The following is a 26,996-nucleotide window of genomic DNA, read 5'->3' as shown; positions in this document are numbered from 1 at the left end:
ACCAATTCGGCCTAAAAAGTGTTAAAAAACTTGCAAAAAATCATCTTTTTTCGAAAAGGTTTTATCGTTTCATACTCCCTGTATGCATTGTTGTTCTTTGTTGTTTTTGATACTGGCAGGGCAGGTAGCAGGTAAAATTTGGCGTAGAAAGTAAAACAGGGTGATCATTAACTTTATATCAAGAAAGTTAAGAACAAAAGAAGTATTTTTATAGGTGAATTGTTCAAATTGACCTCCGTTTGAAGCCAAACAGTATATTCCAAACAATCATAAAATGCCCTTTTGACGTTTAAAAGATGTCGGGTCGTGATGCAGTCAAAATAAGTAACTTCACCTGCTACCTGCCCTGCCAGTATCAAAAACAACAAGGAACAACAATGCATACAGGGAGTATGAAAGGATAAAATCTTTTCGAAAAAAATGATTTTTTTCCAGTTTTAAATCACTTTTTAGACCAAATTGGTAGACTTACTTAAGCTTCAGGGTACTAAAGACACACCCGTCAAGTTTTATACTTGTAGTTCCAAAATAACATGGTCTAACATGGGCTTAAAAATTTAACACGTAAAATCCTATGTTGCGCGTTAAAAAAAACGCACTGTATGAACAAATCGTATTATTTTGACCTCCTCTGTATGCTCCCGAGAGATTGTCATATAGTTATGGGACACCCTGTATAAAGGGTGTTACAAATTCGATGCATTAGCATTGCTATTTCAGAAACTATTGTTGATAGAGCTTTAGTTAAATGGAGACAACGTTGCGCATTTTATTGCTTAATAATTTGGTAAAAAAAAATTCAAATTTTATTACGTCTGGAGTAAATTCCAAAATAATCATTAATAAAGTGGTAAAAAACAAATAAAAATTTGCCTTTTTCGGTTTTTGTCGGAAATCTCTAGATGTAATAAAAAGTTTTTGAATTTTTTGTTAGGTATTTAGCTGAAATCGGTTAAAACACGTTGACGTTTTTTATGTTCTTGTCGTAATATTATTTTCTTTGTTTCAGATATTCTCCCGGTGAAGCGAGATGCATAAAAAGTCGTACAGGGGAATGCTGGAATTCTTATTTATTTTACTAATAAACAAAATTGGGGCGCGGGTTGTGTGTAGTTTTATTTACTATTTCGATTTGCTGTTATGCCATATGCAGCATTTTCCTATCCACAATATTTGGCCGCATAATTTTTATTTAATGTCCGTCTAAATGGGGATGTATTAAAAGAATTGTCATTCCTTTAAATGTCAATCTACGCATGGCGAACTGAGTAACTGTGCAGAAGTTGACATTGGAATTGAACCCGACCAGCAATCAGTCATTGTCTTGTCGCTGCATTGATAGTGAACGGACGTGCTAGTGCGAGCGAATCAAAACAATTTTTTTTTACTGATATCTGCTTAGCAATAGAAAGGAATTCTAACTATTTGAACACGGCACTGTCGGGATATACAGGGTTCGTGCAAAAATAGCATGTACCCTGGGAGTTCGCAGTCCGAGTCGGACTTGGTCTCCCAGGACGATGGCTTTACAAAGCCGAAAACTAAAAAAAGGGGGAGGAAACCAAACTCTACCCCCTCATCGTCAAACCCTACAACCCCTACTCAGGACCTTAAAAGACCGGCTTTAGAAAAACCTGCAACACGAGCTACAACCAACAGGGAAAAAACCTCCACTCAAACTTCACCCCCTCCTTCATCAATTGTTATGACCAACAACCTATTTAGGAACCCAACATTTAAATTGGCGTTTTACGTCACCTCACCACCAACTCTAACGAGAGTGCAACTTGCCGTCAAATGGGAAGAAATCAACAAATCTAACAAGGACATTATAATAAAACAAGAATCGAATTTCCTTATTAAAACCAACGATGAGGAAACAACAACCAAATCTCTTGAGCTTCTCAAACAACGTGGCATAATAACATCGTTCAAAGTCCAAAAAAGCAACAATACGTCATCACCAACAACAACCACCAACCGGAACATCACACCATCGTATTCTGCGGTCGCCACGGGTGTCGATTTTGACATTACGGACGAGATGTTTTCTGACCACTTGAAGAGTATTTACCCTCAAATAAGATTCTGTAAAAGAATCATATCGGGACAAAGAGGGGCGCCCACGCTTATGATACGACTGATAACTGGAGACCATTCAACATACGAGCGTCTGATGGCAAATAGGTTTGTGCACTTTCTGGGGCGCATCTTCAGGATAATAGAAAGCAAACCTCCACCACCTATTCCTGCTCCCTGCAGCAAATGTAACGCTTACGACCACCGTTCGGAGGATTGCAGGAAGCCTTTGAAGTGCAACAGATGCCAGGGCACTCATCCAACGAGTGCGTGCACTTCTCCTCTACCAGTCAGGTGTGCAACCTGCAACTCGGACGATCATGCTGCCTGGAGCATGAAGTGTGCCAAACGACCCACTGCTCCCATTGAAGGTATTCCGAACGTGAAGGTGAAATGTCTTAATAAAAGGACAGCTGAAGTGTCCAATTCAATCACAGCACACAGCCGAGTTCATACACCTATTACAACACACGACCACATAATAAACAAATACAAACACCAACTAAACAAGACAGAGAACAATAACAGAGAAGAACTAATCAAGAAACTGCGTAAGCGATTTATTGAAGATTTCAATGTGGACACTTCAGTGGTCTTCTTCGGAAACCATATGTATATTTTGATGATTGATATGTTATCGCCCGACAGAACCTCCCAGACTGAACCCCTTGACCAACTAAGACAAACAATTACTAATATAGAACATTCAATCTAAAACTTATATACGCCAACATCAACGGATTAAATCACAAAAAACATCTTATTTATAATTACATAGAACAAAACGACGCTGACGGCTGCATGTTCGTAGAGACCAAAACCAAACCGGGACAAATTACGACATACAGAGACTGGCTATATATCTGTAAACATGGCAATATAGCTCAAAACGCTAGAGGAGGTGCTACGGTACTACTCAGACCTAAAGTTAAATTAGGGAGAGCAAATCCACCATCCCTTAACAATCCATTAAACGACTGCCTCCACTTTACCATTCCCTATCAACAAGACCTTATTCATGTTTTTTTAGTATACATTCATCCACACTCCAACATAGAACAAAACATACTAACCAAAGCTTGCCTTTACAAATATTCTATCCTTATTGGAGACTTCAACCTCAATCGAAACAAGACGACTCAACTCAATAAATTTCTGGACAACTCAGACTTTATAAAGAAGCAAACACCACCAACATTTTTAATGCCAGGAAATCCGGACTCAACTCCGGACTTATTACTTCACACAGCCAATCTGGCTAATGTGATAAATAATGTAAATCTGACAAACGAACTCGGGTCAGACCACTTGGCTATAACATTTGACCTAGACCTTCAACAAACACAACCGTTGACTCCATCAACTAACACTCAAAAACTAAACTTAAATAAAACAGACGTACAAAAAGTAAAACAATACGTACATGACTATATTCAATCAAATGCGGAAACTTGTTCCTTGGAAAACATACAGAAACAACTAACAATAGCCATAGAAAAGTTTTCACCTCGCACAAAAAACAGTTTCTACCAACATACTTTGCCCAAATTCATTTTAAGACTAATTAAACGCAAAAGGGAACTGTACAGACTATACTCACTCACGCAGGATAACGAATTGAAAATAAACTTAAACGAACTCAACAGAAACGTCAAAACACTAATAGACCAATACAAACAAGACAAATGGTTAGAAGCATGCCAAGAAATTGAACAAGACGCAGGCAAAACGTACTGGCAAAAAATTAAAAAACTTTCACAATATAAAAAAAACCACAACATCGGCACCATAAAAGAAAATGGAACAGAGCTGTACACAGACAAAGAAAAAGCGGACGCATTCGCCCAGCACTTTCAAAAGGCTTTCGCATTTTCTACCCATCCTAACTTTGACCATCAAAACTTGACTAGAATAAATGACTTGTATAACAACTATTTTGACACTAATGTAGACTTTGCAAATGAACTTATCACAGAAACAGAATTCGACGAAGCAATGACACAAATCAAAAACACTGCACCGGGCAAAGACAATATTAAAAGCAAAGTTCTAAAAAACCTTACTCCACAAACGCACAAAACCTTACTAAGCTTATTCAACAAATGCATTAGAACTAATACTCTGCCAAATAGTTGGAAAACGGGTATAATAATACCCATTCCAAAAACCGGTTTAGACCATACGGAGACTCAAAATTACAGACCTATTACATTACTACCAGTACTGAGCAAAATATACGAAAACATTATTAAAACTAGATTACAACGACTAATTGGACAACACGTACCATCATACCAGTTCGGTTTTAAGCCCAAACATTCAACTGTACACCCGCTGTTTATACTGACAAATAACATACAAACAACACACCTTGAAAACAAGAAATCGGCATGTCTCTTTATGGACATAAACAAAGCCTTTGACAGCGTATGGCACAAAGGACTCTTATACAAACTGCACAAACTGAATACACCGGAATATTTACTATATATTATCAAAAACTTACTGGAAAGCAGACAACTAGAAATACGCATAAACAACTCCCTTTCCTTTCCTTTCACTCCTGAACAAGGTTTGCCACAAGGGTCTCCTCTATCGCCATTTCTTTACAATATATATTGCCATGACATTTACAACCACGAATTACATGACAAAAATTACATTAACAAACATGCTTACATACTACAATACGCTGATGACACTGCACTAGTGGTGCATGACAAAACTACAACAAAAGCTGCAGAGAAGCTGCAAATACTGACAGACAAGACTATGCTGTGGTTCTACAAATGGAGACTGACACCAAACGCCACAAAAAACCAGCTACTTTTAACAAACCACCAAATTAAAGACAACTCTCCTACTATAACAGCAGACGGAAACAAAACTATTCCTAAACCAGACGTAAAATACTTAGGAATAACACTTGACCAAAAACTAAAATTTACCAAACATACACAAAACGTAAGAAAAGAAATCATAAAAAGAACAAAACACTTCAGAACACTTACATACAAAGACAAAGGAATAAGTACAAAGACCGCAACCAAAATATATAAATCTATATGCAGACCTCTACTTGATTATGGACATATACTAAGAGCAAATGCAACTGACAAGACAAAAAAACACATACAGGTCACAGAACAAATTGCTCTTAGACTCATAACAAAAATCAGACACCCCCAAAACCCGCTTCACAACCCATCCAATGAATTTTTGTACGAACGAACTAAAATGACAAGAATTACTGAACGACTAACACAACTACTGACAAAATGGAACAACAACCCCCAGAACTGGAACATAATAAACCCTATTTCCCTTCAAAGACCAACTCGACAATCCCGCTTCACGTTTCCTTACTCCACTCTGTTGGAGCATTTCAACTAAGTGTGAAAAACATCTGTATGTATGTAAATATTAGTGTATATAGACATTATTGTTATGTTAATTAAGTGTGTTGAGCAGAATTTATTTTATTTTTTTCTCTTGCATGTACCATGGGCAGAAAGGCCACGCGGCCGATAGCCCTTTTTACTGTACCGCGGTACTGTGAAATAAATATTATATATATATATATATATATATCTATCAAACGTACAATTTATTTTCCAACTGATTAACATCCTACAGCAAAATTAACTTTTTGTGTCTGCCCAGTTCCGAATTATATCGAAGAATCAACCTTTTATTGTAAAGGTTGCGTGTGGAACCAAACTAAGTAAAAAGTGAATTAACTAAGTTTAATTTAGTTAAGTGCAGTGAAAAATAATAGTACAATTAACATGTGAATAAAAGCAATTAACAACAACTGAACTAATCTAATCTAGACCTAATAAGAGAGAGCCGCCAAACGTCATAACTGTAAAAGACAGCTACAACACTGTTGCCAATTCACATACAATTATTGTATTGGACATACGATCAAAACTTCCCCTCAATACAATAATTTAAAAAACTTATTTGCTAAAACAAACCAAATCAGAATACATTCATGTTTAGAAAACAAGTTACATGATAAACTTTTTGTTAATACATCAGCAACCTGATTATTTGTGTCTACATACATGACATTAAGTACATTATCAGTGATCAAGTCTTTAATATAGTTAAACTTTACATCTACATGTTTTAGCCTTTTATGTTCAAACTTGGTTGTCAGTCGCATGCAAGATTGGTTGTCCTCAAAAATAGTGAAAACCGTCTTTTGGAAACTCAAATCCTCCAATAAACTTACCAACTATACTCCTTTTGCAGCTTCACACAATGCTACAAACTCTGCCTCAGTAGATGACAACGCCACAGTTGACTGTTTTCTTGTTGTCCAAGATACTACACAACCAAAAATCTTGAATAGATATCCAGTTGTGGATTTTCTTCCTTCTAGATCACCTGCCCAATCTGCATCTGCATAGCCAACTAGCAGATTATTATCATCATTTGGATAAAATAACTTATATTCTACCGTTCCTTGGAGATATCCCAAGATTCTTTTCAGTTTTTGCCAAAGTAGTTGTGAAGGTTTTGATTGAAATCTACTACACAAGTTTACTGCAAAACAGATATCTGGCCTAGTCGCCAACACAAGGGCGTACCCAGGATTTCAGCTAGGAGGGGGCAGGGGTAAAGTGACCATAATTTTTGAGGCTCAATGTCGGACAAAAGAAGCGCCGTAGGCGAAAAATTTTAAGGTGCCACGCCCAAACGTCTTGAAAATTAAGTACTTAAAGTACTTATACTGTCACTAGTAAACTAGTAATAATTTATATACAGGGGTGGGCATAAGTCACCTGGCAAATTTGCAAAAATTCAAGAAATTTTATAAAACGGAAACACAAGTTTAAGAAACGTTCGTTTTATTTCATTATAACACAAAAATATTTATAATAGGTGTTGAAAATGGTCACCGTTCATCTCGATACACTTCAAATAACGTTTTTCGATCGAATTAACAATACGGGCGAGCATCGCGAGGTCTTCATTGATGATATCGAACTCGACTGTTATCCAATGTTTGAGATCTTCGACATGTGCTATCGGATGCGTATAAACCCGGTTCTTCATTAGGCCCCAAATTGAAAAGTCCATCGCTGTGAGGTCCGGAGACCTTGGGGGCCAACCAATGCAACCACCTCTACCAATCCATCCTGGGAAGTGCTCGTTGAGGAAAGCGCGAACCTCCAAGCTGAAATGCGGCGGGGCGCCATCCTGCTGCAAAATTATGTTCCGTCCTTCGAATCTGTCGTCCTCATCCAAGGTGACGCGTAATTCTTGTAAAAGCTCCAAGTAAGTTTCCGAATTAACGGACACGTCGAAGAAATAGGGGCCAACTATCCCTCGATGATTCATTCCGGCCCAAACCATAACTCCAGGAGAATTCACTTCCTTTTCGAGGATCTCATGAGGATGAGCATCGGCCCAATAAACGCAGTTATGCCTATTTACCCTGCCATCAACCTTGAATTGTGCTTCATCACTCCACAAGATTTGTCTCTCGAAAAAAGGATCGGCTGCTTTCATAATTAGGTACTTTTCATAATGAAAACTTGACTCGAACGTTTTGTGCCATTTTACTCAAAAATTACAATCTAACAACGCAAAAAACCGGTTTGATCTGTCTTGCTTGAGGTCGACAAGCATACTAACTTATGCTCACCCGGCCGCGTTGCTACGCGCACCTGAAATCCGAGCGAGAGTGGTGGGTCTGACGCATGAACTGTTTTCAAGGCTGCCAGGTGACTTATGCCCACCCCTGTAGTTTAGAAGTGTTCAAATAAAATATTTCAACTTACCAGGGCAGAGTCAAACAGTTACAGATACAAAGATATTACTAAAAATTAATTTTGAACTTCAAAAAGAAACTAAACTAAAAGCGGTTAATATTTCCACTTAATGATCATGTGCATGCGGCGGCGCAAAGGCAAAACAAAACATTCTACCTAACCCCATTTGTTTTTCCTACCGGGAGAACGCTAAACTGCGCAATTAATCACGAGAATATGACTACAAATAGTTAATGGAAGAAATTCAAGTTTTCAAAGCTTGCCGCTAGATGCCGCCACATTTCAAGTAAAATTATGCAGGGCAGTAGAATGAATGATTAATCGAATGTAAAATCGAATAAAATAAATGTTCCTGATAGCGGGTGAGCGCCGTGCAATAATATTGTCACGTTTAGGGGGGTGGCGCAGGAAGAGAAACAAGATCGTAGCTTAAGTATGTCTTCTTTATTAGGCAGTGAACACTGACCAAGAGGGGGTGTGTGGGTGTGTACGTCTAGTGGTAGGTGCGTAAGCCCTTCTGAAGTGTCGCCAAGCCGTCCAAGTGTAACGAGCCGTCCGGGCACTAGAAAGTTCGGACTGTCGCTCGTGACCTCCCTCTGGGGATGACCCCAGAGTTCGGTAATCGTCGATGGCTTGAGACGCTGATTAAATACCCACATCGTGACCCCAATTTGCCGGTCTTGCTGATTCAGACAGTGCACTAGGGGAGACCGGGGCCCGACTAGGTAACGGAACCTAGTGCAATTTATGTTATTCGTGACATCTCCCCCTTCCAACAAGTGTTCGCCCCGAACACTAAAAGTCCATGTTTACAAAATCAACTCACTTATTTTCTATTCTTATTTTCTAATGCAGGTGGGGGAGTACTTTATTTAAACCAACCTATCATCAAATATTACTTCTTAAACTAACACATGTTACTTATCTTCTAGAAAAGGGGTGGAAAAACTTTATTGAACAAATATCTTAACTACTTCTCGATTTTTAAACGTTGCCATGTTTGCATACCCAAAAAACACTTATTCCTTTCGTTGGGTCACCTTTCAACCTTGTTGTTGCGTCCATCTTCTTGCCTTCTCATTTAAGCGTAAATTGTCCCCTGCATCGGGCACCATCTTCTAGTACCTTCTCTCGGCACTACATTGTCTAAGCGGAAATCCATCGCTTAGCTTCGACATCTTTGGTCCATTGCGTGCTCTCTTTTTAGCACACGTTGCTTTGGACTACTATACATCATTTCTAAGCCCATCTGGAGAACCTTCTTCAGCCCGTCATTTAAGGGACTCTGGGTGCACGCGGCTGTAGAACCGACGGTGCGGAACCCATCCGAAGATGCTGGTTTCTCCTAGGCTTGCTCCTCTTCTTCTCGCTTCTTTAATCAGGTCAATTTGTCGATGGACGCAACGAGGTAATTAGGTGGCCCCTAAAGTCAACAATTAATTAGCAAACAAGCCCGACTCCAATAACATAAACAGACATAACATGTATTAGCATCTGACCTTATTATAAACAAAACACCTGATACTTGCGCGATTTTGCTACCTCAGCAAAGTACCTAGGTCGGGAATGGCGTCACTGGTCTAGAAAAAATTGTTATTTCATTAACTATACATACACTTATTTTACGAAACCTAATCATCAAAAAATTTAGTTTTATCTTACCCAATACTATACAAACTAATATGTGATCCTATACACTAAAATGTTTAGGGCAACCTACAGGCCGTTCTTGATATTGCCCTACTCAGTTCAAGCAACTGCGGACCTGCAGGCTGGTCCTTCAAAACTCGCTTGATTCTTCTGGGGTGTGCTTGAACTTGTGGGGGTGGGCATTGTTGTGTCGTCTTCGTGATCTCTCTTACTTTCTCTCTCTTTGTCTGTCTTCTTTCTTCTGGTCTTTGCCTCTCTTCTTTCTTCTCTGTTATTCCTTCATCTTCTTCCCGTGACTTAATTGGCTTCAATTGGCGAGGGTGTGTCTATCAATATGAAGATTAATAGACGGGGATTGAACGGGGCGCCTCCACCATGTCACGTTTAGGGGGGTGGCGCAGGAAGAGAAACAAGATCGTAGCTTAAGTATGTCTTCTTTATTAGGCAGTGAACACTGACCAAGAGGGGGTGTGTGGGTGTGTACGTCTAGTGGTAGGTGCGTAAGCCCTTCTGAAGTGTCGCCAAGCCGTCCAAGTGTAACGAGCCGTCCGGGCACTAGAAAGTTCGGACTGTCGCTCGTGACCTCCCTCTGGGGATGACCCCAGAGTTCGGTAATCGTCGATGGCTTGAGACGCTGATTAAATACCCACATCGTGACCCCAATTTGCCGGTCTTGCTGATTCAGACAGTGCACTAGGGGAGACCGGGGCCCGACTAGGTAACGGAACCTAGTGCAATTTATGTTATTCGTGACAATATAATGGTCATTTAACAAGCTATTTTATCATTAATTTGTATAAATCCATAAATACTTGAAATACGGACGTTTTGACGGACAAATATTAATGACGGACCCACTTCTTCAATGACGGACTGTCCGTCACAATGACGGACGTATGGTCACTTTAGGCAGGGGGCTGCTTATACCTGGGGGGTAATTGTGTAACGTTTTGAACGTCGGTCGGTAAGAATTATACGTCATTTTTGAAGTTTAATATATGGAGCAAATTTCAAAATGACGTATAAATCTTACCGACCGACGTTCGAAATGGTTACACAATCAGCCCCCTGTTTCGAAAAGATCGTCGGTCGGGTATATTGAAACAAAAAATCATGAAAATTTACTTTTATTCATTAATTTTGATGATGACACAAAACAAAATATTATACATAATTATACTATACATTATGTATAATATATATATTATGTATGTATATATTAATTTAACAGTAATCTTCTCGGATTTGCCGAAAATTTGTCTATGACAGTCTTTTCAATAAACTCACTGTTGTCTTTTAAATAATTACGATGTACGTTCATCAAACATAAACCCGTAAGCCTTTCTTCACCCATGGTGCCTCTAAGCCACGTTTTAACTCTTCGCAGCGTACTGAAGGACCGTTCTACGGTCGCTGTGGTGCATGGGATAGTGCTTAAAATAATTAATGCCTTTCTGACAGCAGGGTGAAAAATGTTGGCTTCGTTGAACAGATCAACTACTTCTATGTCCCTTAATTGATCATCTGATAAAGCCTTCGTCACCCATAAATTATGCCAAAGGTTCAGTTCTCCGGTGATATCCAGGTTATAAAATTCTTGGAATGATTCTGCGTTTTTGTGTAGGTCTGTAATGCTGGTTTTTGTCATATACAAGGGATGTAGCCTGCTTAAAGCAAACGCCGGAGTATTTTCTTGGGAGAATCGAATATTCAATGATGAAATGAGTGAATCAATGTATGGTATTATCAGGGAACGCCGCCAATATTCGTTATCATTGTATGATAACGATTCCACCCCGTCAATAGGGAACGTGAATTTCGGCCTCGCGAATGTATAAATTTTCTGCGCATCCCATCATTGCACTTCTGCGCAGTTGCCAGGAATCGATGCAGGAGGGGGGTCTTATTATGTCCTGCAAGTTTCATGATGGTGACTCAACCCGTTCGGGAGTTATGGAGGTTCAAAGTTTGAAACTACCGAAAATGCTACTTGCTTCCTTAATTAGACAGGCTGGTGTGCCCAGGTTTATGGGGGGATTCTAACCAAATTTGGGGGTCATACTAAGGTCCCCAAAAACTTTTTACGTAGGACTTTAGTTTTCCCCCCACCCCCCCCCCCAAAAAATGTTTATACCTGTATCTCGGCAGAGTCATGACTTGGTGGCGAGTTGAGCCCGGCACCGGTGTCCACTTGGGCACTGTGTTCGAACGAAAATAAGAATTTTTGTGCGCATGCGCGAACGGTTTATAGCTCATAACTCGGAAACCCCTTGACCGATCGGGATGGGCTTTGGCATGGGGGGGAATCTTGGGAAGACCCGTTGGTGGCACCCAGTTGGGGGCGGCAAGGGGTGGCAACTTTTTTAAAATCATTTCCACGCGTTGTCCCTTGGGGGGGTGTTAGAAGGGCCCGAATAGTGTCCAGAAAAAAATTGGCGTCAAAATTGGGGGGCGGCAACCTTCCTTCTGGGGGCGGCAAACACTTTGAGGCTCCATAACTTAAAGGGGGGTAGAGCTAGGACCACCAAACTTGAGGGACACACAGAGGGGGGCCGGGGGGGAAAAGGGGGTCATCCCCCCCCTCCCCCCTTTTTCAAAAATTTTTGTATCTGGCACAATATAACTTTGGTAAAAGACCTCTCAAGGTCTTTGAGGTCCCTATGACTGACCTACCATCCCCCCCGAAGGTCAACTTTCTGCGCATGCGCGTAAGGCGGCTACAGTTTATTGCCCGAGACCTGAGAAACCTTGATGCGATCAATTTGTACTTTGGGGTGTGGGAGGGGTTTGGGGGGGAGCATTTGGGGCACCACTTCCTTTTCCCCCCAGGGGGTTGAAAGGGGGGGAAAAATCCTCATCTTTGGGATATCCAAATTTTAACTCCTTTGCTATAGGACTGGTCGCCCGCAGACCCATCTGCTAAAATTTTAACCCTTTTCGATCCCCCCTGTGAGGAGGGGGGGAAAAAAAAAGGGTTGCGGATCGGATTTTCGAAGATTACGTAGGGTTGTAGAGCAACCCCGATTTAGTTAACAAAATTTTTTTCCCAAAATTTTCCGGTGAATTTGTATTATAAAAATATTTCATATTAGCCCCATTTTTTGACTTTGAAAATGAAGCGAAGAAGTTCGATATCATCAGACCTAGAAAAAAAAATCAAAAATATTAGGTTTTTTTGCAGCAGGATGCTCCTAGGACCCGTCCTAAGCCTATATAACACAATTTGTATTATAAAAATATTCCATATTAACCCCATTTTTTGACTTTGAAAATGAAGCGAAGAAGTTCGATATCATCAGACCTAGAAAAAAAAAATCAAAAATATTAGGTTTTTTTGCAGCAGAATGCTCCTAGGACCCTCCCTAAGGCTATATAACACAATTTGTATTATAAAAATATTCCATATTAACCCCATTTTTTGACTTTGAAAATGAAGCGCAGAAGTTCGATATCATCAGACCTAAAAAAAAATCAAAAATATTAGGTTTTTTTGTAGCAGAATGCTCCTAGGACCCAGCCTAAGGCTATATAACACAATTTGTATTATAAAAATATTCCATATTAACCCCATTTTTTGACTTTGAAAATGAAGCTAAGAAGTTCGATATCATCAGACCTAGAAAAAAAAAATCAAAAATATTAGGTTTTTTTGCAGCAGGATGCTCCTAGGACCCGTCCTAGTAGTAGTAGTAGTAAAAGTACTTTATTGTCCAAGACGTCACGACAACAATCTTATTGACAAAGCATTCAAAAACAAACAAAAAAAAAAAACATAAAGTTACGCAAATTACAACATACAGCTGGACTTAAAAAGCCCGCTACAAACCTTATTTACTAATGTAAAATATAAAAATATACTAGAATATAAAATATAAAAACTAAACCTAAATGACAGCTTCACACTCAGACATTTAAAAAGAATTCGTCTACTCTATAAAGAGCCTTTTCAAGTAGTACCCCTCCCAGCACTCGCCGGAACTCTCTCATATCTATCATGCTTTTGAGGTTGTCATCTATGTGATTGTAAATTCTAATGCCCTTGTATATGAGAGAATCCCTTACAAGACTGGAGTGTGGAATGGGAAGAGGTATATTGTACTCGCGCCGAGAAGCGTGCGTCCGTAGGGGCGGCGGAAATTTATTTTTGTTTTTGTGTACCAAGCATGCTGTCTCCAATACAAAGAGTGAAGGCAAAGTCAGTAAGCCGTACTTGACAAAGATGTCCCTGCAGGGAGCTCTTGGACGAGCACCGTAAGCCTGGTAGGTAGCTAGTTCATGAAATAGCGAGATAGTGGGGCGCCCGCCGGACGCAGAAGGACCAACCAAGTTCACAGGGTCCGAATTGCAAGACAGCGAGCGGGGCATCAGTCGATGCAGCTCTTCCAGCTCTTTAGTCAAATATGCGTTATCTTGTGAGAGAGTCTCTATGGTATTGAGCATTTCAGCATTCGTCACTTTCAACCCAGAAAGGGCGTCAAGCGCCCTGCGGAGGTCCTCTTCGTACGCGCTCCTATTAGCCTCCAGAGCCAGCATAGTGTTCCGCATTTGGGTCACTTCAGCCTCAACGTCGGCTGAGCCATCGGAGGTCTGGCAGGCCATATCACTAGTAGAGGGAACACTAAAGCAAGTCTGGGTGGCAACCGATGTCAGAGCCGGACTCATGGAATCATTTAGACGATCTCTGGCAGCACTGGAGAGCCTAGCCTTAAGCAGCTTATTTTCATTTAAAAGCTCTCGTTCTGCAGATTCGGCCTCTTCCGCAAATAACAAGTTATCCATTTTAAGTTTTTCTATATAATTGGTTTTATTAGAGAGATCTGTATTAAGTTCGCTGAGTACATGCCGGAAACTGGTAAGAAAATCCGGGTCAGACGCGTGGATCAGCTCGGAACAGTCAGGGGAACATAAGATCAGGTTGTCCTGTACAATGTCCACCCCGCGGCGCCTCTGCAAGCAGCTTTTGTGGAACACCCCATGACACTGAATGCATATACAGTTATTATGCGATTTAGTTTTGCAACATTTAAAAACGACTGCCATGGTCAAAGAAAAATTCCACTTTTATTGCTTCGATATTCTGCGGTAAGTTAATAGTAATAACAAATAAGCTTGTAAAAGCGGTATTCAGTCATTCAGATGTCCAGTCAATATTGCTTCGATAGCCCGCCATTGTCTGGGAGTCAAGCAGAGAAATTCCCGTTTAACGTGTTATCTCTTTTAGTAATGTAAACAATAATGTTTTTCCGTTTTTAGCATACGGTCCTTTGAACGAACTCCTCCAAATTACGAAGGGACCACACCACTCACAGCAACGCAAACACATACACAGATCACTCAAATTTTTCCCCGTCGAATGATGTAGCTTAAGTCAAAATTGATCAGGTTTTTCAAGACTTATTCGGTAAGAAATAATCCAGTACTTTTAAAAGTAGGGGAATGCCCCGAAAAAATTAAAAAAGTCAAGGCCTAAGCCTATATAACACAATTTGTATTATAAAAATATTCCATATTAACCCCATTTTTTGACTTTGAAAATGAAGCGAAGAAGTTCGATATCATCAGACCTAGAAAAAAAAATCAAAAATATTAGGTTTTTTTGCAGCAGGATGCTCCTAGGACCCACCCTAAGGCTATATAACACAATTTGTATTATAAAAATATTCCATATTAACCCCATTTTTTGACTTTGAAAATGAAGCGAAGAAGTTCGATATCATCAGACCTAAAAAAAAAAACACAAATATTAGGTTTTTTTGTAGCAGAATGCTCCTAAGACCCAGCCTAAGGCTATATAACACAATTTGTATTATAAAAATATTCCATATTAACCCCATTTTTTGACTTTGAAAATGAAGCTAAGAAGTTCGATATCATCAGACCTAGAAAAAAAAATCAAAAACATTAGGTTTTTTTGCAACAGGATGCTCCTAGGACCCACCCTAAGGCTATATAACACAATTTGTATTATAAAAATATTCCATATTAACCCCATTTTTTGACTTTGAAAATGAAGCGAAGAAGTTCGATATCATCAGACCTAGAAAAAAAAATCAAAAATATTAAGTTTTTTGGCAGCAGTATGCTCCTAGGACCCACCCTAATGCTATATAACACAATTTGTATTATAAAAATATTTCATATTGACCTTATTTTTTGTTAATTTAACAATCGCAGTTGACGGTGGCAGTTCAAGAGATTGCCAATAAAACTAACGATTTGTTGTCCAGATGCGAAAATTTTAATATTCTTAACTTTTTTTTCCAAAAAAATCGGTTCTTTTTAGAACCACAAAATATAATTAAAAGACATTTGCTTTGAAATATAATGGTACGACGTTAGACAACATTTTAAGCAATGTTTATTGTAAGTAATGGAGATATATTTACGTTTAAATACAAAAACAACTGAAAATTTCCATGCGGTCGGTCGAGTGGCGCCACTCCGTCGGGCTGGACTGACTAACGGTAAACAGGGTGTTATTTTGCTGCTTTTTATCAATCAATAATAATACTTTGGTTAGTTTTGTGCGTATATTCAGTATGTATTTATATTGTTCAATATAAAGCTGAACTACAAATTTCTTTTAGTAATATGTTTGTGGTTTTTAAAAAAACCGTTTTTTTTATGAAACACTAAAAAAAGCTAGTAAAAAAACTAATTTTTTTTACTAGCTTTTTTTATTGTTTCGTCAAGGGCACTGATATTTTGCCTAAGTTGTAGAACACTCTTCTGCATCTTAGGCAATCTACAATCTGCTTCCTTGTCGATTTCGGCGACGGCGTCTTTTAAATCTTCTGTCGTACTCCGTATTTCGCAGTGAATCCGACCGACGACATTGAGCACGAAGTTGCCGTATTTGCAACAGCGCTTGCTGTGGAAGTGGGAGGTCTCTGGACGCCATAACTGGAACAATACGACTGAATGTTGCGATCTGAAACGGGCACTATTTATACTCTCGCCGAGTCCGTTAACAAGCCACACCCACCCCGGTTTTGCCAAACGGAGTCGGTTCTTTTCAGAACCACAAAATATAATTAAAAGAAATTTGATTTGAAATATAATTGTACGACCTTAGAAAACATTTTAGCAATGCAATATTTACGTTTAAATACAAAAACAACTGAAAATTTCCATGCGGTCGGTCGAGTGGCGCCATTGTACCGTTGCCTAGACGGAGCGTTTGTTATGACGCCTAGAACGACCGTCGGCCCGGACTGACTAACGGTAAACAGTATGTTATTTTGCTGCTTTTATCAATCAATAATAATACTTTGGTTAGTTTGTACGTATATTCAGTATGTATTTATGTTGTGTACTATAAAGTTGAACTACGAATTTTTTTTAGTAAAATGTTTGTGGTTTTTAAAAAAACCGATTTATTGTTAAACAATGTAAATTGTTTAGTTTTCTGAAGCATGAACAGATAAACGTCGCTCTGCTAACTCCAGGATCTTGTCAATGTCCGAAATGGCATTGTCCAGGCTCCTCAGCTGAGTTAGAAGACGAAGAATTTCCTCATGCTTCTTAGCCATTTCCCTTTCAAACTTTTCAAGGCCCTTCTCTCTTTTCAAAAGAAGTGCCTTTAAAGAATGAAGGAGTAGGGTCAGGCGTTTCAACTCCTTTTCATAAAGATTTTCAATCCCTGCAACAAAACTTTGTTCCAGCAGATTGTCGTCTGTGTCGGAGAAGTCAAATTCGTCGGCCATGGTTGCTGCGCTGCTTTTCTGACGGTGGGCGAAACGATACTGAAACGAAAAAAACTACCCTTGACTATTTATACGTTTTCCGAGTCCGTTAACAAGCCACACCCACCCCGGTTTTGCCAAACGGAGCGACGTGATTGGTCTGCCGGGCCGTATAAATATGGTACCGGAGCGCATCGTGGTTCAGTTTTCAGTTGTTAGCGATGTCGAGTGGTGAACGGGGTGCTTTACCGTTCTATTTGGCAGCCAACATCCGGCGGGAGTTGACGCGCCAAATAAGACGTACGAAGGCAGAGATGGCCAAACTGCAGTTCACGGTTGACGAAATGACCGAGAAGAAATCACTTTCATCCAAGGCAGTACGTCTCCGATTCCACACGGAGATGTACAATAACGGCGTGGAAGTGGAGAAAACGGCCGTTGCTTGCGTGCTAGTGGTGGCCGAGGCGGAAAAGGTGCTTGATAATTATTGATATTATTAAGAACCTTTTATAAAAAAATCGGTTCTTTTCAGAACCACCAAATAACATTAAAAGAAATTCGCGTGGAAGCACAATGGTGCAATATTCCGGGGTTACGTAACATTTTTAGCAACGTTAATAATTGTACATGTACGTGCAATTATCAAAAAAAAAATAGAGAAGTAAAAGTAAAGGTAAGAACACGTACATTTTTATCACGTTCAATTACCAATAAACAGATAAGGATAGGATCGTAAAAAGGTAAAGGGCACGTATATTGTTATCACGTCCAATTACCAATAAACAGATAAGGATAGGATCCTAAAAAGGTAAGGGCACGTATAAAGTTACCACGTCCAATCTCCAAAAAAGCAGATAAGAATAGGATCGTAAAAAGGTAAGGGCACGTATATTGTTATCACGTCCAATCTCCAAAAAAGCAGATAAGGATAGGATCGTAAAAAGGTAAGGGCACCTTCATTTTTATAACATGTACGTGCAATAATTTACAGGTAATCTTTTCGAAAAGTGATGTTAATATTTTGGTTGTGTATTGTTTGGGTATGCGAGAACGCACCAAAAAAAAAAAACGTTGAAAGTAATAAAACGAGTTAAGTAACTAAGTGTAACAAACTGTTACACACAAATGCACTATAGAGGCTTCCAATGTTAAAAAGGTGTATGGAAACTACAGGGCCCGCTGGGTTACTTCTATGTGTTTGCTTGTGAGCAAGACGTGGAACCGAAATTTCTATGTTCAAATCCATTGCAACAGCTCGTGCGTTTTGAAGTATTTCATTACTTATTCTATCAGGAAACTCGCGGTCATTTCTGAGAATGTCCTTGATATTTCTGATGTGTTCCCCTGTTTTATGTTGAATTCAAATGAAAGTACATATTTTTAATGTATATTAATTTAATCATCAATATAACATTTTATGGTGAGCGTGAACATCAACTTGTCTTATGTCTAATAATAATATAAAACCAACCTAACCTTATTGACATCTGTCATAGTATGTTCAGGATTACACTCTGAACATCGAACACCTTCCCCTTAAGGATTAAGTCTATGGGGTTGTCTAACTACCCTACCAGAACGTGTTGCACTAATGAAAGTAAATGAATTTGATCCATCTGGAACTGGTATCCTTGAACGCGATACTCTGTTATGAGTTGACATCAATTCATTTCCATCTGAATTATATACTGTTTCAGTGTCGTTGTTTAATGTGCTACCATTTAGTTCGTTGTTTAATGATAAGTTATTAAAGTCACTAGTCGTAGGAGTATGGGAGAACTGAGTTTCGTCAATTGGATACAATCGAGGGTCCAATGAAAATTCCTTATTACTTGTTTGTGAATGTTTCATTTGAAAGGAGTTTCGCCTAACAATTTTTCCATTACTCTCTTTTTTTATCCAATATGACCTAGGTTCTTTACGCTTTTCAATAACGATACCTTTATGCCAAATTCGGTCTTTTGCACTTTTAATCACTACTTTATCCCCTTTTTCAAAGATGGTGGTTTTTTTACGAGTTGTGTTGTTGTATTGTAATGTCATATTCTGTTTTTTGACACATAACTTGTTAAAAATGTCCCTGACTATTCTTGGTTCTAAGTTTGAACCCATTATAGGAAGTTCTGTTTTCAAATTTCTACTTTGTAATATTTGTGCTAGTGAAGCACCCAAAGATATTAAGATTGAGTTATTGTATTCCATAATTGATTCTCTATAGTCAGTACATTCTTCAAATGACTTTCTAAGGATTTGTTTGCAAATACTCACTGCTTTCTCCGCCAGACCATTACTCTGATGATAATGTGGAGTACATGTTAAAACAGTAATGTCTTTATTGGAGTAATAACTATGACATTTCCTCGATAAAAATGGTAAATTATCTGCTATAATATAAGAAGGATATCCAAATTTTGTAAAAATATCTTGGAAAGCATCTACAACTGATTTAGACGTTTTGTCTTTCAATTTGTACAGTTCAATCCAGTGTGAAAAATAGTCAACGACAACTAAGTATGGGTTTGCTCCATATTCCAAAATATCAGTGCCAACTTTGTTAAACCTATACTTTGGAATAAAGTGTGGTAATAAAGGTTCTCTATAATTACTGGACATAAACTTTTCACAAGTTCTACATTTTTTTATAAAGTTAACAATATCTTGTGACATTTCCGGCCAATAAAACAGTTTCCTAGCTTTATTGATAGTTTTACTTATGCCTATGTGTCCTTTATGTAAAAGTTTAATCATTGGTTGTTTAAGGCTCTCAGGAATAATAATTTTTTCATCAAGAAACACGATACCGGCTTCTACATAAATTGACTCTTTAAGGTTATAGAATAACTTACATTGTTGAGAGATGATATTATTTGTTTTGTTTGGCCAACCATTGAAATAAAAATCAATTATTTTTGACAGAGTTGGGTCTTTATTGGTCTCTAGTCGAAGTTCAGATTTCCTTTCCTCACTTATTGGTAAATGTTTTGACACTAAATGTACCATATCAAACATATCCTTATCATATTCAGTTTCTTTTAAGCTTGACCTAGATAACATGTCAGCAAATTGTACATTTTTTCCTGAAACATAGTACACATTTAGAGAATATTTTAGTAATTTAAGCCTAATTCGTTGCAATCTAACTGAACCAATTTTGCAAATTGCTTTTTTCATTATCGCAATTATTGGTTTATGGTCACTTTGTACATCTATGTCATAACCATATATAAAACTATGAAATTTCTGAGTAGCAAAGTATATAGCTAAAAATTCTTTCTCTGTTTGACTATAATTTATTTCATGATCATTCATGTTGCGAGAAGCACAAGCAACCAATTTTAAATTGCCCTGATACTTCTGAAACATGCAACAACCAAGACCATTTTTTGAAGCGTCACACTGCAAGATAATTTTTTTACTAGGATCAAAAGGTGTTAATGCAGGTGACTTGCAAACAATCTCTTTTAGTTTTTTAAAACACTCTTCATGTTTAGGAAGCCATAGCCACTCAGTATTTGATTTTAATAATTCACACAAAGGTTGTATATATTGTGCCATATTTACAACATACCTTCTTACATAATTAAATGAACCTAATACTCTTTGAAGTTCAACTTTATTTTTTGGATTTTCCAATAATACTAAAGCTTTTACTCTATCCGGATCGATTTCTATTCCTTTTTCTGAAAAAACTTGTCCCATAAATTTTACTTCTGTTTGAAAATACTGCAATTTATCTTTGTTAAATTTAGCACCTACTTGTCGAGCTCGCTGTACTACTTGTTCAACTGCTCTATCATGTTCAAATTTGTCAGATCCCATGACAATCATGTCATCATGACATATTTGTACATTCTTTATGTTAGAAAAATTATTTTCTACTTGTTCCTGAAATATATCCTGGGAACTTGACAAACCATAAGGTAATACTATATACTTATACATTCCAAAAGGGGTTGAAAAACAGCATTTCCAAGAAGAATGTTCATCAAGCTCAATATGGTGGTACCCTTCAGCTAAATCAAAAACTGTAAAATATTTTTTACCTAAAATCTGTGATGAAATGTCTTTAAGTTTGGGAACTAATCCATGTTTACGAATTATTTGTTTATTGAGGTCAGAAGGGTCCAGACATAATCTCAGTTTTCCAGTGGGCTTTTCAATAACAACTATACGGTTAACACTTGCTCGAGGATCAAAATCATACACTTTTACTATTGCTTTTCTCTCTATCAACCTATCCAGTTCTTTTTTAAACTTATCTTTTATGACTCGTGGAACTTTGGTGGGGGGGTGTGATACTTGTTCAAAATGTTCAACTGTAGTAATTACATGCTTTCCACCAAACTTTCCATAGCCACAAAATATATCATTATGCTTAGTAATAAATTCTGATTTTAAGTCATTTTCATTTATGTTTTCTTAATTCTACTTTATTTACTCGTTTTACTAAACCTAAGTTTACACATGCTTGACCACCTATTAACTTTTGTGGCACCTTCAATTATAACAAAGTCTTCATATATACTGTTATCTTTGTATTTACAAAGCAAATTTACAATACCTTCAGTCTTTGCTTTAGTACCCTCAAATCCCTTTATAATGCAACCAGTATTTCTAGTCTTAAAATGTGTATCCATTTTCTGAAATATTTCTTTAGGAATTACACTAATATCTGCTTCTGTGTCAAGCTTTAACCTTACTTTCTTATTTTCTATTTCTATAATTTCATCCCACATATTTTCATTTCTGCAAAATTTACATTTTTTACAATTATTACAAGAGCTTTTAACATTATTTATATAAAATTCATCTGAACTATCGCTCTCAGAATTTTTGTTTACATTTTTTACATTTTTGACTTTACATGCTATTGCAAAATGGTTTAGTATACCACATTTTTTACAAGGTTTACCAAATGCAGGACATGCACGAGGTCCATGCAATGTTTGACATCTTCTACACTTAAATTTATCACTTTTTCTCTCAAACTTTTCATATTTTTCCTTAGATCTATCACTTACCTCTCTCTCTAACTTTCTATTGTTTACTTTTTTAACAGCATGTATGTCCCTTTGCCTTTCATCACCATTCTGCTGGAATTGTAGATTCTGTTGCCTGCTGAGTTCACTGGTTCTACACAAATCGATGGCTTTTCCCAAGGTGAGCTTTTCAAAACGTAGTAGGGCTTCCCTGGTCACTGGATCTTTTATACCCATCACAATTTTGTCCCTTAATGCCTTCTCCTCCGGGGTCTGGTCTGGGTCTACTTCGTTATAATTGCATTAACGTATAAGGTGTTTACAATCCGTCAAAAAGTGCTCAAACAATTCGCCTTCTTTTTGAACTCGCTTCAAAAAATTATATCTTTCAAAAGTCTCATTTACTTTTGGATTAACATATTTGTCGATTAGACTCATGGTAAATTCAAATTTATTTGGTTCATCTCCAGGTACCTCAAACGTTGACATGATTCTTGCTGAGTCATTCCCAATAATATTTCTTAGGATAGATAATTTTACTTTATCTAATGAGTCTTGTTGGCCTGTGGCTATTAAATAGTCTTCAAAGCATGTTCTCCAGAAACGCCATTCCACAGCAGCAATTTGTGCTTGAAGGTCAAAATCAGGGGGTAACTTTACACCGATACTTGCGTTAGCTCCGGCCATTTTGTTCACCTACTCTCTTGTACTTCACACCACACTTGAAACTTGATTCAATTACTTTAGACTTAGTTAACTGAACTTCTGTCAATATATTTTGACAAACGACTGCGCCATGTTTTATGTTGAATTCAAATGAAAGTACATATTTTTAATGTATATTAATTTAATCATCAATATATCATTTTATGGTGAGCGTGAACATCAACTTGTCTTATGTCTAATAATAATATAAAACCAACCTAACCTTATTGACATCTGTCATAGTATGTTCAGGATTACACTCTGAACATCGAACATCCCCTACCGAGATCATGTCGATCGATTTAGCTTGCAGTGCGTTAACTACTGGTTCTAAAAACTGCTGAATATTTGGCAATTGTTTGTAGAGTAACAATAAACACTGGTTTTGTAACGGCTGAATGCAACTGATATGCAGATTTTCTGCTGGCATAATTTCCCTCTACGGATAACGTTTCTAGAGATTTCACAAGCTCTGAAAAATGCTGAGAAAACTTTCTGATTGATTTATATTTTTCGGACCATCTCGTCTCACATAATCGTGATAGGTTTGGAGCGTAGTTTCGACGTGTAGTCGATTCCCTGAAAAACGTTATCACATCCTTTACAGTGGCGACAGTACTTCTAATTTCTGGCACTGCGTTCGCATCATTCACAACAAGGTTGAGTTTGTGACTTGAGCAATGAAAATATAAAGCACGAGGATATTTTTTTCTCAAAATGGCTTGTACGCCCCCCTCTTTCCCTACCATTGTAGAACAGCCATCGAATCCAAACCCTACGCAATCTTCGGTTGAGAGGTTAGAACTAATTAAGAAATTGTCAATTGCTTCGGCAATTGCGGAAGCATTTTGTGCTTTTAATTCAACGAACCCTACAAATTCTTCTCTGATTTTTCTTTTACTTTCGTCGTAGAGCCGCACGCCTATTGACAGTTGTTCTTTCCCAGATACGTCTGCTGTTTCATCAGCTAAGACTGCGTAAGCCATGGTCTTCTGAACCTCACTAATTATATTCTCCTTAATAACTTCGCAACATAAATTCATCAATTCGTTTTGTATTTTTGGCGATGTGTAAACTGCATTGCGACGGCACTTTTCCAGGTGACTCTTTAATTTGTCGTCCCCTGAATTGATTCTCAACTTCAATAAATCTAATAAAACAGCCTCATCTGCTTGTTTGCCCCTAAGAGGCATATCATGTGTACCGCAAAATACTATACAAGAAATAATTGATGACAATATTTGTCTGTTTTCATCGATTGCTTTTTGGTGTCCACTTTGCAGTTGGATGTCTACAGGAACATTGTCAAGAAAATTTTTTGCAGCATTTGTCGCCGTTTGGTGAAGGTTGGTCGTTGCATGCTTTCGGCAGTCTTCATGCATATTTTTGAACTTTATACCAGGTGTCCAAGAGCACCCTGGACATAGGAGATTAACATGGGAAAACGGTTTTGATTTTTTTGCGCCTGTACGGCTGATTTGATTGAAAAATCGTATTAACGAAAGTTGTAGTACCTATCACGGACTAGTTTTCTGTATTTTTTTCGGATCTCTAACTTGAGCCCTTTCGTCGTAAAACACGAACAAAAATGCGAAAATTTAAACTTTTTACCTGCACTGTATAAGCGGTTGCCGAGCAACCGTACCCGCAACAATGACCTGTTTACCCGTTGCCCGACAACCGCCTATACAGTGCAGGCCAAAAGTTAAAATTTTCTCATTTTTGTTCGTGTTTTACGGCGAAAGGGCTCAAGTTAGAGATCCGAAAAAAATACAGAAAACTAGTCCGTGATAGGTACTACAACTTTCATTAATACGATTTTTCAATCAAATCAACCGTACAGGCGCAAAAAATCAAAACCGTTTTCCCATGTTAATCTCCTATGTCCAGGGTGCTCTTGGACACCTGGTATATGGCCTGACCATAAACGATCTCAAAATTCCTCTCACAGTGCTAATGGGCGGAGGGAACAAAACACAATGCTTACAAAGAGCACCTTTTAGTCGCTTGGAATATACTAGCCATGGTGAATATTGATCCAACCAAGCATGATTAAATTTTCTTTTTAAATGGCTTGCATCACTTTCAAAATCGTAATTTCTGGGCGGGATCCAAGGATTTTGTAACAACTCCCTCTTCTTTTCCGTCGATAGCTGAGTAGCCAACCCAACATAACGACCCAGATCATTTTCATGATAGCCATCGTCCACTATAATTTCAGGATCGACGTTGACGTCATAAGTTTGTTGGGATGTCGATGGAGAAGAATAGTCGGCAACAGATATATTAACAGGTTCTGCTGGAGAATTTGACGCTTGTCCAATGTTAGCATGCAATGATCTTGGCATTACATGAATGGTTTTATCATGGTTGTCATTTTCATCGCTTCCTCTGCTACTTTCCCGACATTTTTTTCTTTTTTCGCGTGTCCTCCTTAAAAAATGGATACACAAAATTACTCTTACAGTGTGTAGGCGGGTTGCATAGGACGAAAATAAAGATCAAGTTTCACATTCTAATATACCAGGTGTCCAAGAGCACCCTGGACATAGGAGATTAACATGGGAAAACGGTTTTGATTTTTTGGCGCCTGTACGGCTGATTTGATTGAAAAATCGTATTAATGAAAGTTGTAGTACCTATCACGGACTAGTTTTCTGTATTTTTTTCGAATCTCTAACTTGAGCCCTTTCGTCGTAAAACACGAACAAAAATGCGAAAATTTAAACTTTTTACCTGCACTGTATAAGCGGTTGCCGAGCAACCGTACCAGCAACAATGAAATGTTTACCCGTTGCCCGACAACCGCCTATACAGTGCAGGCCAAAAGTTTAAATTTTCTCATTTTTGTTCGTGTTTTACGACGAAAGGGATCAAGTTAGAGATCCGAAAAAAATACAGAAAACTAGTCCGTGATAGGTACTACAACTTTCATTAATACGATTTTTCAATCAAATCAACCGTACAGGCGCAAAAAAATCAAAACCGTTTTCCCATGTTAATCTCCTATGTCCAGGGTGCTCTTGGACACCTGGTATTTGCTTCCTATCAGTAAAAGTAAAATCGCGATATTCAAAACTTTGTGGTTTGAACGCCAAATAATCAAAACTAGGTAAGTAATTTGAAATAATACACTTGTGACGTTAGAGAAAAGGGACTTTGTTGTCGGTATGGACTTATTAATAAATCCAAAATATTGCAAGGATCTTCTTTTATGTTTTTTTTTTAACTTTTTTTAACAAAACCACGTCTTGTAATTAATAAATTTAAATATTGTAAGTAATGCTTAAGATATACACTTACAAGAGAGTCAAAGCCCCCCTTAAACAAATCAAATAATCATATTAGGTACCTACTTAAGTGTTTTGTTTTGACTCACCTCTTTCAAAGAATTTCCTGATATCCATTTGACGGAGTAATATTTCCAGTTGTTGTGCAGTAAACGTAAATCTCGTGTCGCCGCAACGAAACTATAAGACACTATGGCGTATGAAATATTCGCTCGTATTACACTCGGAACTGAATTGTATTCGAACTAAATTGACGTGCTCTGCCTCACGCTTCCGCTTATATATTGAAATATTCTCGCTCCCGAAATATGTAGAAAATACTCGACTCTATTTAAAAAATTTGTGAACGACGAATTGCTAAAAAGCGTTTGCAAAGAAGGTCTGCCAGAAAAGTGTGGCAAGAAAAATGGCTTGCGAGGAGACAAACAGGTCGAGGAATTCTGAGTTTGCTGCACAATGAACTATTGTTGGAGGATCCTCATCATTATAGGAACTTTTTACGAATGGACAATGCCTGTTTTGTCAAACTTCTGGATCTTATTAAAAATGACATACAGAAACAATCAACCCATTTAAGAGAACCGATATCTGCTGAAATCAGGTAAATGGGAAATGCACAAATCCTATTGATTTAATAACCCTATAGTCATATTTTTTTTATTGATGTTACAATGTTATACTATAACTTAATATGAGTTGCACTGATATATATCAAGTAAAATGTAAATACTTGTATAATGGGTTAAGCTGAAGCCAAAGTTCTGTTAGGCCCGGTTGTAAAAAAGCAGTTTGAACCTAGTTCTGCTGAATTATCGACTGGTG

At 38.0% G+C, this 26,996-nt stretch overlaps 3 protein-coding genes across 3 annotated transcripts; 1 reads left to right on the top strand and 2 right to left on the bottom strand.

The window, feature by feature from the left end:
• Nucleotides 1-1,753: 1,753 nt before the first annotated feature.
• On the top strand, nucleotides 1,754-5,663 carry LOC145737484 (uncharacterized; the record flags this gene model as incomplete). Its single annotated transcript, XM_081992188.1, has 1 exon — nucleotides 1,754-5,663. A coding segment is annotated over one exon (1,041 nt), but the record flags the coding sequence as incomplete, so codon positions are not given.
• A 1,300-nt stretch (nucleotides 5,664-6,963) lies between these two features.
• LOC145737483 (uncharacterized) lies at nucleotides 6,964-7,602 on the bottom strand. The gene has a single exon (XM_081992187.1). The coding sequence runs from the start codon at nucleotides 7,600-7,602 to the stop codon at nucleotides 6,964-6,966; it is 639 nt and encodes a 212-aa protein (XP_081848313.1).
• A 12,630-nt stretch (nucleotides 7,603-20,232) lies between these two features.
• LOC145737482 (52 kDa repressor of the inhibitor of the protein kinase-like) lies at nucleotides 20,233-24,077 on the bottom strand. Its single transcript, XM_081992186.1, is given in 4 exon segments — nucleotides 20,233-20,277; nucleotides 22,222-22,463; nucleotides 23,143-23,218; nucleotides 23,220-24,077. Coding segments are annotated over 4 exon segments (1,221 nt in total).
• Between the last annotated feature and the right edge of the window lie 2,919 nt (nucleotides 24,078-26,996).

This window comes from Ips typographus, linkage group LG14 (assembly GCF_016097725.1).
Source record: "Ips typographus isolate SLU linkage group LG14, UJ_Ityp_2.0, whole genome shotgun sequence".
Lineage (NCBI taxonomy): Eukaryota > Metazoa > Arthropoda > Insecta > Coleoptera > Curculionidae > Ips > Ips typographus.
The sequence above is the reverse complement of the archived record's forward strand: the minus strand, read 5'-3'. Positions and strand labels throughout refer to the sequence as shown.

Bases quoted from the DNA above. Each gene is read 5' to 3' on its own strand.
- LOC145737483 (XM_081992187.1), bottom strand. From the start codon at position 7,602: ATGAAAGCAGCCGATCCTTTTTTCGAGAGACAAATCTTGTGGAGTGAT.